The sequence below is a fragment of the Notothenia coriiceps genome, unplaced genomic scaffold (genome assembly GCF_000735185.1).
Source record: "Notothenia coriiceps isolate Sejong01 unplaced genomic scaffold, NC01 NC01_scaffold00037920, whole genome shotgun sequence".
In the NCBI taxonomy this organism is placed as follows: domain Eukaryota; kingdom Metazoa; phylum Chordata; class Actinopteri; order Perciformes; family Nototheniidae; genus Notothenia; species Notothenia coriiceps.
In genome coordinates, this window is record NW_011370621.1 from 16,094 (window position 1) to 27,866 (window position 11,773).

Sequence of the window (11,773 nt, forward strand, 5' to 3'; positions counted from 1 at the left end):
GTGTTTCTTTTCTTTAATGGCATTTTGTAATGTTTGCATGGTTACATTTAAGTGTATGGTTGTATTGGTTAACATATATTGTATGTATGGGTATATTTGTGTAGATAGGTAAATGTTTATGTTTGGTTATACAGAGGGGTATATACAAATGTCATTGCTTCCGTTCAGTTGTGAGCTGACAGCATGACTGCTAAACAACTCAATAGCAGCTCAGAACAGGACAGCTAATTAGCACTACAAGAAAAACGAGTTTAATCCAAACCCACCTTGAGTTTAGTCAGAGCCTCGGGGGTCATGAGGTTCATCTTCCTCCACATCTCCTCAGAGTTTCGGTGCTTGGTGGCCTCGATGATGATGTCGTTGTAGCTCTGCAGCGCCGCCTTGATGTCTTTGACCAGCAGCGACTGCAGCGTGAAGGTCAGGTCCAGGCCGATCTCCGTCAGCTGCTGGCAGTGCTCCTTCGCCTTTTTAACACACTCTGCTGCTGTGGACAGGCTCTCCTTACTGTCGAACACCTGAGGAACACTTGGATGTTACTTTGATATTTCACAGGAATAAATACACCTTCACTGGGTTCAAATGACAAATCTCCCCCTGTGGTAACCATATCATGTATTACTTATGAGACTTTCTGACTCAGCATACCATAATAACCTGTGAGGCTGTCCAACAACATCACCTGGGACCCAAAGCATGCTCTGAACAGAGAATATGAACTGCTACCATCTAATGGAGATTGAATAAAGTCAGACTGAAGCATCCTTTGAGCTCCAGTCAGTCCTCTCAGTGAACACAGAGCTGAATCCAGATCAGATGCACGCTGAAGGCTGTTTGAGCATCTCTCAGTGATCGTGCCGTTCTGTTTGTTTTTCATGTATCGTGTCTTGATATCTGTCAGTTGATCTTACACATGGAGCTGCTGTGATGCAAGTCACATTTCAGACTTGATCCGACCATCAAAGCAATATCGTATTATCCTCTACATACCTGCTTGCTGAAGGCGTCCACAAACATCCTCATGGTGGTTTTGGACCAGACCACGAAGGCGGAGTAGCAGCCCGTGTTCCCGGCAAAGTCCATCTCGAACTCCTTGGCCGTCTCCAGCAGGCTGGTGAAGAAGATGTTGCAGAGTTTGTGGATGTAGAGCAGCGTGGCTCCTTCTATACGCAGCTGCCGGATGGCCGTCTGCACCGCCGCAGCTCGGTTCTTCAGGAACAACTCGCAGGCCTTAGTGGACTGGCCTGGAAAACACAGTGAACACGATTCAAATTTACAACCAATATCACAGGGGTTTTATATTGCTATTTGGCTGAATATCGTGTTGGGCTGGCTTGCATACACAGACAAAAACTATTACAATTGAATGCAAATATTTTCTAATTAAGTGAGACATTAGGCATTTTAACATGTTTCAATAACCATTCATATTGGGTGTAAGGCTGATTCGTGCATGATTTTGAATAAATATCTGACATTTTACTGCTTGTAGCAAACAAATATTGATTTTGTTACTCCATCACAATGCATTGAGTACTTAGCAGTGTCGAACATAATTTGAAACAACTTTAGAACATAATTTGAGAGGATAAAATAACATTTAATAAATACTATTTGGAATTTGGTCATTTAAAAAAAAGAAAAATTAGCAAATGTAAGAGTTTGGGTGGCGGGGAATCAAATAAGTCTTTAAAAGGTGTTCTGCTGGGAGAATTTGAGCTAGCAGATTTAACTACCACATGCGACATTATTACAAACAGTGTAGGAGTGGGAAGTAAATCAGTAACAATCCCTTATCCACTCCTGCCAAGGTGCCCTTTAACCTGGAGACGCTGTAGTTTCCCTGCAGAAAAGCAATGTTTACTTTTGAGTTGATGTGTAAGGGGCTATTAATGAAAGATAACCACAAACAAAGCCGGACCTAGTCTGATCAGCTGGCACACGGCCCTCCTGGTGGCTTTAGGCCCCCCCCGAAGGGACCGATCTGGAGACAGCTCGAACACCAGGACCTCGGTCAGCTGGCGCAGCCGCTCCTCCACCTTCAGCCGCAGCTCTTTGACCCTCTGGTTGACCGGCTGCTCCTTCAGATACTCGTTGAGTTTGTCCACCAGGTCCACGGCGCCCTCGAAGTCTCTCTGGGCGATGCAGACGTCCAGATCCTCGGGCAGCTCCTGGATCCACTCGAGGCTGAGGTCCACGCTTTCCTCTGCCTCCCCTGCTGGCTGCTGTTCTTCCTCCTGGTCGAAAGGATTGGTGGACACCTCGGCCCTCACAGGAGACACAGGGACCTCCTCCTCCTTCTTGTGCCTGTCCTTGGTGACCTTGTTCTTCTTGGTTTCGTCCAGGATCTCCAGCCACTCCTTCTTGATCTTGCTGTTCTCCGCCTGGAAGATGCGACTGTCGGGGAACATGAGGATCTTGAACATGTCCTTCATGGGAGGGTTGTCCTTCACGTTGACCACAGCGAAGCTCTCCAGGTCGTACAGGGCGTTGTATTTATACTTCACGGTTCCCCTGCGGTTGGGCAGCCAGGTGGCGATTAGCAGACAGTCGTTCATGAGGAAAGCGTGCACCTTCTGGATGGGGGACATGTTGTCAACATCAAACTCAACAAGGTCACCATTGTAGACAAGGTGCCTCCCTGGGGTGTCCATGATGTTTTTACCCCCTTCAACTTTCTCCAGCAGGGAGGTGAGTGTCCTCTGCTTCAGCTCCTCTGTCTCTTTGGGGAAAGCAGCCTGCATCTCTTTAGAGGTCTCATCCTTATCTGTGGATATCAAGGCCTGAGTGATGCTCTCCATGATGCTCTTCTGCTCGGTCAGGATGTGGCTCAGCTGGTACATCTCGCTCTCCAAGTAGGATATCTCTTTAGCAGTTTCAATGAACTGTCTGTAGTTCTTGTAGACATTTTTCTTCAGGTTTTGAGCCGTTTCGTCGGCCAGGTTTTGGATCTTTTGACGGTGTTCCTGCAGGTCTCTGTCTCCATCGGACTGCTGGGACAGCTGCTTCACGTAATTTTGCGGGTCGAAATTCTGCGATTCGAGCAGTTTGCGAAGTCTGTTCCCCGTTTCCGACATTTCTGTGGTGTGTGTGTTCCCTTGTTTAGACAAAATAGTGATACATGTAGACAGAAGAAGAGTTCATCGATTCATGTCCGCTTGCAACCCAAACAGGAAGTTGCCACCCTAAACGTCACGGGATTCAGAAAATGAAATGGCCAACAAATGTCATCAATACAAATATATTTATTACAAATGTGATCGTTTTTTAATTTATAAATTGTTCTAAATTACATACAGTTTCAATGTTAATCATAGATAACACTTTGTTTGAGGCAAAATATATATTTTTTTTAACAGTAAACTACAACAAAAATAACACCGGGTGCATTTTAGGTTGGCCAACCACAAGCCGCCTACAAGAATTAAAGAAGACAACAATTCCCACAATTCCTTGCTGTATTTGAAACCGTTCGAAACAATCCAAGGTGTTGTCAAGTTAGCAACAAATCTAGATCCGGAAATGAGTGTCACAATAAGAGCAAACAATCATGATTTAAACACAGGTCGAGGAATAACTAAAGAAACGCTCATGTGTAAGGCTCCTAATAATTGTAATTTTATCATTTTGATATTCATTAAACATACACGCATTTTCTTTATTGTATTTATTTGAGTTTTACATTTTACAACAAATAGTTACATTATAGTTGTTTTGGAAGTTTTATTTTGAAATTCTTAACGGATGTTATTTGGTTGCATTGTGATAGACTTCATGCAAAAATCAACAACAACTACAAGAGAAGACATTCTCATAGTACTGAATCATAGCCTGTTAAGACTGCACAGAAGCGGCATGGATCTGCAGTTCTGCTGGGTGCCTGCACATGAGGGGGTGAAAGGGAACGAGTGTGCTGATAGATTAGCAAAAAGTGCACTACAAAAGCAAATAACATTACCAGTTCAACTTGGTAAAGGAGAAGGAAAAGCAGTTATTAAGAAGAAAGGGATGGAGATCTGGCAGAAAAGGTGGGAGAAAGACCAGAAAGGCAAGGACTATCACAAAGTACAAAATACAATTACAATTAATATTCATAAAGAAAGAAACAGAAGGGAGGAAATCATGAAGGCCAGACTCAGAATAAATCACACGGCTTTGAATAGTACGCTGTATATCATGGGGAAAAGTGACAGTAACAAGTGTGGGAACTGTGCAGTAAAAGAAGATGTAGAACATATATTGTTAAATTGCGACATCTATAAAGCGGAAAGAGAACAATTAAAGGCTAAAGTCTTAGAGGCAGAGAGGGAGTGGAGTGTGGTTGGTGTTTTGGGAACAAAAGGAGAGGGAGTAAAAGCTACCAGAAAGGCACTGTTTAAATTCTTGAGTGAAACTGGTGTAGGAAAAAGAATTTAACATTAGGTCAGGAAAGAACATAGATTTGTTTTTTGTTTTATTTATTTAATGGTTTTATTGATTTATTTATTTATTTATTTTGATTAGAACATAGGTTAAAGAATTGGAATGATGTGATGATTCATACTCATGTACAGTAGGTGGCGGTATGCACCTTTTAAGTTGTTTGCAATCTGCCAAAAGCAAGAGAAGAAGAAGAAGAAGACTCCATGCAAAAAACCGCTGGCGCTAGCTTAGGACTGAGAGTTAGCAGGAAAACCTTCGTCCAACATGAAGATTTGCGTGTTTTTAATGAAATTATGACACAAATATAATTTTTTTTTAACGGTGTTATATCTGTCAGACTGTTTTCTGGCTCCGGTGATTTTGTCACTTGCTGTTTGAGAGCCTTTTACAAACTACGTTAACTAGTTAGCCCGAACAACCAAAGCTAAGTGGCTAGCTACATCAGTTTGCATAATCTTTTATGTATTGTTTTAGTAATGGATGAAGATTTTATGCTAGCTCTTCGGCTCCAGGAGCAGTTTGACAATGAATACAAGATACCACCATATTCATCCAGTGCCTCTGATGATGAAGGCTTCGGACAGAGCATTAAGAAGCGGAAAGTGGAGGTATCTGATTCTGGAGGCGATGTTGTTCCCTACTGGAAGCCGAAAGTGCAGCCCGACAGGCCGCTGTCCATCGTGGACTCCTCCTGGGAGACGCTGGACCCCAGCCCCGATGTCAGAGCCATGTTTCTGGAGTTCAATGACACTTTCTTCTGGGGGAAACTTAGCGGTGTGGAGGTGAAGTGGAGCCCAAGGATGACACTGTGAGTCACATTATACTGTGTTATGATTGATTGTGTTGTCATTGTTGCCAGAAACCAAAACCATGCTGACGTGTGCAGAAATGCCATCAATGAAAAAATGTATAGGGGTGCACCGAATGGGAAATTCTTGGCCGAAACCGATACCGAAAATAGGAAACAGTTGGCCGAAAACCGAATGCCGAAAGGCCGAAAAGCCGAAAATGATTAATAGAAATATATATAATGTATACATTTTTTACCAATGTTGTTCAGCTACCTGATTATGGAAAAAGACATGATTATGGCAAAACTTAACTTAAATAATAATCACTATTATGGGTCCATAAAACATGTATTCAGCACTTTTGAATGCATACAGTACATTAATTCCAAGTCAAGTGCATTTTCTTTTCTCTGTAGGATAACTACAACAAAGTGCATTCAGAACAAAGCCAAGGTGTTTTAAAACTGCATAAACATCTAGGCCAGTAGGCCTACAACAAAATAGTGTAAATAAAGACTGTAACAGCCAGGCCTTCAACAACAACAAATGCACCTATAAGTGCATGCATACAAATGTGCAAACTGGATAAATCCACATGAATGTAACTATTTACAAATGAAATTACAATTGAATTTCAAGAATCTGTAAATAAGGCTGTCTGTCCTCATAAGCAAAGTAGTAAACATTGTATAAAGATACATAAAGTGAAAACTGGATACAAAATCCACAATCAATTACAAATTAAATTACAATTTCAAGAATCTGCAAATAAGGTGGTCTGTCCTCATGAGCAATGTAAACAACATTGTATCATTTAGATACCGAAAGTACAATATATTGAACACTGTACTGCTGTCATTTCCCCCTAATGATAACCTGAGATGGTGAATTATAACTCACAATGAAAATTGTTCAGGAAAGTGGGTATAGAGTAGACATGTAGAACTAGATAAGCTTATGATAAGCCAGCCTTGTCTACTTATTAAGGAAAAGTGGGAGGTTCTTTTTAATGAACAGTAGCTTCTCTGCTTTATCAGCCATAAGTCTGTTCCTCTTCTCATCAAGCACATGAGAGGCAGCGCTGAACAGTCTCTCGCTGTCAGTGCTTGTGATTTGATCTTACTCCGCATATTTGTCCGGGTGTTTTGATTTCAAGTGGTGGAGTAATCCCGAAGTGGTGAAAGTCTTTGCAGTTACACCCCCTCGAGAAATGTCAGCTGAACACGTTTTACAAATCGCAATCCGCTCCTCTTTCTCTGATATTTTTAAAAATCTCCAAGCGGCAGACATGTTGGCTGTGAGCCAGCCGCGAGCATGGTCGCGCGCCGTGCTTGTCGCCGCGTTTTGATTACGTCATCACAACAACACGTTAGCTTACCAACGTAACCCTGTTCTCGGACATTCGGTGATATTTTTTCGGTGCCGAAAGGGCCTTTTTAACCATTTTCGGCCGATAATTTTCGGCGGCCGAATATTCGGTGCATCCCTAAAAAAATAATATTCCTAGATCATTTGTTGGGTGTTGGTGTGACCATTGGAGAGATGATAAGGTTATGTCACTGTTTAAAGCAGTGGTCTAATGACCCTAGATGCATGTATTTAAGGTCACATTTAAGGTACTTATATATTACCATATACTCATACTCCACTACACCTCTGAGGCAAATATAGTACTTTTTATTCCACACACAGCAGTTTTAGTTCGTTTTCAGTTCACTTTTGTATACCCTTTCTGTCTACACAGAATTAAAATGTCACATAATTAACATAAATTCAGCAATAATATTGATCTAAAAACATCATAAATCATAGCAAAACTCTTAAAGGGACCATTCTACTGCTTTTGATGTACAATACTTACATACTTTTCTTAATTTGGGTTTCAAATGCAGGACTTTTACTCATAGTGGATTATTTTCCCAGTGTGGTATTGTTACTTTTACCAAAATAAAGGACCTGAATACATCTTCCGCCTCTGGTTTGAACCACCAGTGCTGATGGTGCTAATAGGGTTCATGCAAGGGCCGTCTGTCTCTAATGTTTCCTTCTGTGTTTATGCTTTTGTTCAGGTGTGCTGGTGTGTGTTCTTATGAGGGCCGAGGGGGTCTGTGTTCAATCCGACTGAGTGCGCCTCTGCTGAAGCTCAGACCGAGAAAAGACCTGGTGCAGGTGAGATGGATAGTTACACTGATCTTGCTTTTTCAGAAGTGTTTGGCTTATGACATATTGTATAACAACAACAAGAACACAACACTGAAAAGAGTAGACACAATTTAGTATTTATTCACACTGGTTAATACTGGTCTTCTTTTTGTTTCCACAGACTCTCCTTCATGAAATGATCCACGCGCTGCTGTTTGTGACCCAGAACAACCGAGACAGAGACGGTCACGGCCCTGAGTTCTGCAAACACATGAACCGGATCAACGATGCCACCGGGACACAGATTTCTGTAAGTGGATCTTCTATTACACATTTTATGTATTAAGTCTGTTTTGGCTTAGATTAATGAATAATAAATAAACCCATGTCCTATTCTCAGGTCTACCACAGTTTCCACGATGAGGTGGACGTGTACCGGCAGCACTGGTGGAAATGCAACGGGCCCTGTCAGAACCGCAAGCCCTACTTTGGTTTCGTAAAGAGGGCCATGAACCGGGCTCCTTCTCCTCAGGATCCGTGGTGGGAAGACCACAGGAGGACGTGTGGAGGGACCTACACCAAGGTCAAAGAGCCAGAAGGATACGGCAAAAAAGGCAAGAAGGACGACAAGAAGGAGGGCAAAACAGACGAGAAGGCCTCAGAGAAGAAGGCCTCTGGAAATGAAAAGCCTCCGAGCACAACTACAGGTGAGGAAGGCATTGCTGTGTTAACTAGTCCTTCATCAGGGGGTCCGCGGGGTCTTAAAAAGTATTACAAGTTGATAAATCAATTTAGCTAAAATCGAGGCTATTAAAAAGTATTAAACGGCATTTTCCAAGGTGTTACATTTTGTAGCTTGTTTCCAATAAGTATATAAATTGTCCAAAGAGGTTGTATTCTACAGTCTGCCTGAATGTAATCATTGCGTAGGTGTGTAGTGTGATTCTGTGGAGTTTATTTATGGCATCCCGTTGGATTTGACGTCATCTGAACAGGACATCGCACGCTCACTGCTTGATAGCGTGCAAAGGTCCGTTTACGCCGGTTGCTAAGCAACATCGTTATGGGGAAATGCAAGTCTGCGTCCAAATGGTTGGAAGATAAGGAGGAAGGACAATCAATACTGTATATAGTCAATGTGAGGTAAAGTGTGTCGCCAAGGTAACCGGTTAGAACTCCAAGTGGAGATGAGGTCTTAAAATGTATGGAAAGGGTCTTAAAAAAGGTCTTAAAAGGTTTTACATTTGACTTCAGGATTCCTGCATATACCCTGGTCATACATTTTAAGTAAATCACGGTTACTATATATCCCTAAATGAGGTACACAATGATTTTTAGGCCTAAAATACGATCAACTTGCTCCTTAAAACAGAGTGTATATCAGTGTATGTTCTTTGTAGCTTATGCTAGCCTAGCGAGCATTTGTTTACTTTGGTCGTACAATGACCCAGGTGACTCAGATGACTCAAAAGGATGAAAGTCCAAAACAAGTAAAAGTGAGATTCAGAAACATTCAAATGACAGTTTATCACCAAAGATGTCGCCTAAAGAAAACAAACAAGTCATCTTCAAAAGTGTAATTTTCAGGCAGACAACACGATTTCTCGAGGCTCAAGGTTAGCAACAGGTCTTTAGATAATCATTTAAAAGCGTAATCTTATAACGGATTTGGTCTGACATCACAGAAAGTCTCAAATATAAACTTATTTCCCCTCAGTTTCCGTATCACAGGACATAAGGAACCTCATCCCATTCAGTGGCAAAGGCTTCCAGCTCGGAGGGAATCCCCAACCCTCCCCAGCGGTGCCTCCCTCTCCAAAGAAGCTCTTCCCGCCATCCTCTCCGGCTAAAAGTCTTGTCCCCTCCATCGGACCAGCTTCCTCCATGGTGCAGAAGCCACTTAAGAAGAAGTCTGTCGGCAACACCAGAGCTTTTGTCAACATCAACGGCTCTCCAGTGAGAATCTCCAGACCCCACAGCGGCAGCAACCGTAGCCAAGACGCAGATAAAAGCACGCAGAGGTCCATAGAAGGCCTCTTTACCAGCACGAGCCTCAGGAGGTCAGCGGGTCAACCCTCTAACCCAGAAACGAAAAGAGATCCTCCCAATGCTGCTTTCTCTGCGTCTGGCGTCATTCCTAAACAGCTACATAACAACCTCACATCTACGGCTAGTCCGAGTGAACCCAGCCGTTCTGTGGTGTCAACAGGAACCAAAGGCAGCCCTGGTAAACCATCGCAGTCCAAGTATTTCAGTCAAACTAACAGTGACGGTAAATCAGGAGCTTCCGGTTCTGCTCCGGCATCGAGGAAGAGGCCGTGGGACGAGCGCGGGAACTCCCCCAGCATCTATGACTTTTTCCAGAAGGCATTAGGCAGCGATTCAGCGGCGCCTAGGGAGCTGGGGAAGACACAAGCACCCGCAATGCAGCAGAGAACTGCCACTGCCACCTCCTCTGCATCCTCCTCTACTTCCTCGCTCCCTGGGATGCTCACTTTGACCCCCCCCTCCTCCTCTTCCTCCTCTTCCTCCTCCGTGCTGACGGTCAGCTGTCCCGTGTGCCAAACGCAGATGCCGGAGTCAGCCATCAACCAGCATCTTGATTCCTGCCTCTCCTGAGGAGTAAGGAGGGGCACATTGAGCAGGTGAAAGGGACGTTGCAATAAAGTTTAAAATGTTAGGAGGAGTTTCAGGGAGTCTGCTGTGTTGAGTTTTCAGTTCCAAATCTTCTCAACAAAGTCTAAATACTTTCTGTTTTATTTGAAAATAATGTTTTTTATGTGGTTTTCAGTATAACCTCGCTGTCATGATCACAAGTGCCGTCTGACATTGAATGCCTACAGCACGGTATAACGGATAACGTAACGAATTTTACTTGAGTTAATTATGTATTTTTCGTGTGTGTGTGTGTGTGTGTGTGTGTGTGTGTGTGTGTGTGTGTGTGTGTGTGTGTGTGTGTGTGTGTGTGTGTGTGTGTGTGTGTGTGTGTGTGTGTGTGTGTGTGTGTGTGTGTGTGTGTGTGTGTGTGAGTGATATGGATCCTCCACCTAAAATCTGCTGGTGCTGCCCTTCACATCGCCTGACCTCTTGCTGATCTGGAGTCAGCTTTCAGACTGGCTATTTATTTCTGCACCTCTTTGCATTTACGCTGCAGGGGTCAGGCAGTGCACGGTGACTGTGATTCAGTGTTCTTGATTACACAGATCCACTGTAGATACACAGAGGATGTTTTGTTGACATGTTTGTGTTTTAATGTTTTAAGTTTGAAATGTACATTTTACTCCTACTTTAAGATAATTTTATATGTTTGTTCCACTTTTATACGCTGGAGGAAAGTTTTGAATATTTTGAGATTTTGTTGCCAAATAAAACCTTTTCACTTTTCTATTTAACCTTGTTTTTTGCTTGGAGCGTGTCCCAGTATCTAACATTTTATCATCACATCGATAAAAAAACACAAACTTTAATGAGTAAATAACAAAAACACTTGATACATTTGCACCATCAGTTCTGAATCCAGTATTAATGAAACCTCAGGCAGCTACAACCATCTGTTTTTCAGTGCTACGCAAAAAACACTGACTGCACCAAACCATTAAGATATATATATATATTTCAGACTTTCTTATTTAATTATGTCTAAAAAGATGCATTATATTATCGAGTATCTAGCATATTAGCAACTATTAAGTCTGACTCCAGAAGAACACATTTACTTACTTACTGAACACGGGAGAAAGTGTAACTGTCAGCCTCTAATCATGCAATAGAGTGCCACAGTGACGCGTCCTAAAACCCGGAGGTAAACTCCTTCCAGTTCCTTCGACAAAAACCAAAACGTGTTCTGTCTCTTAAATGTGTGTCAACCGGTCTCAACCACAGACCTTTTTTCGAGCTATTTTCCAAAATCCTACGGAGAAATTGCATTGGTTTTTGTCGAAGGAACCGGAAGTGGTAAAATGCTAATTTACTTCCGGGTTTTAGGACGCGTCACTGTGGCACTCAATAGCGTGTGCTAGCTAACCTGTGCTAAATCACTGCACGACACACATCTGTAGCAGGAAACAAGTGTCTATATATTTTCTTTTTAATAAATTGTATTGTATGAACCATAAAAAAGGTTTAGTTCAAACGTTTAGGCCGCCCTACACGTTACTGTAGTTACCCCTGCAAGTCAATGTGATTCATATAGAGTAACGGGGCTCACTGCTGTGTCTGTGTTTAATCTAAGAACCCCTAAGCTAAAACACACACACATAGAATGAGGAGTTGGACTTGAGACAGGAGAAGAGAAGGACATATAGTGGGTGTAACGGAGCTGGTGGGTGAGCAGAAATGGGGGAGGAGGTCAGAGGTCAGACAGCGGGAGGCCAGCTGCTGGTCAGGACTACGCCCTCCTGTCCCTGCAGAATGGAGAGAGG

The 11,773-nt window shown here is 42.7% G+C and overlaps 2 protein-coding genes across 2 annotated transcripts; one reads left to right on the plus strand and one right to left on the minus strand.

Annotated features, from left to right (window-relative positions):
• Positions 1-236: 236 nt before the first annotated feature.
• On the minus strand, positions 237-3,171 carry exoc8 (exocyst complex component 8). Its single transcript, XM_010797406.1, has 3 exons — positions 1,919-3,171; positions 988-1,241; positions 237-515 (listed from the first exon to the last, which is right to left on the minus strand). Exons 1-3 carry the CDS (start codon positions 3,072-3,074, stop codon positions 252-254), a joined length of 1,674 nt encoding a protein of 557 aa, XP_010795708.1. The 5' UTR covers positions 3,075-3,171; the 3' UTR covers positions 237-251.
• A 665-nt stretch (positions 3,172-3,836) lies between these two features.
• On the plus strand, positions 3,837-10,610 carry sprtn (SprT-like N-terminal domain). Its single transcript, XM_010797407.1, has 6 exons — positions 3,837-5,227; positions 7,280-7,379; positions 7,534-7,662; positions 7,753-8,059; positions 9,070-9,997; positions 10,458-10,610. The coding sequence occupies exons 1-5, from the start codon at positions 4,896-4,898 to the stop codon at positions 9,969-9,971; spliced, it is 1,770 nt and encodes a 589-aa protein (XP_010795709.1). The 5' UTR covers positions 3,837-4,895; the 3' UTR covers positions 9,972-9,997; positions 10,458-10,610.
• The last annotated feature ends 1,163 nt before the right edge of the window (positions 10,611-11,773 follow it).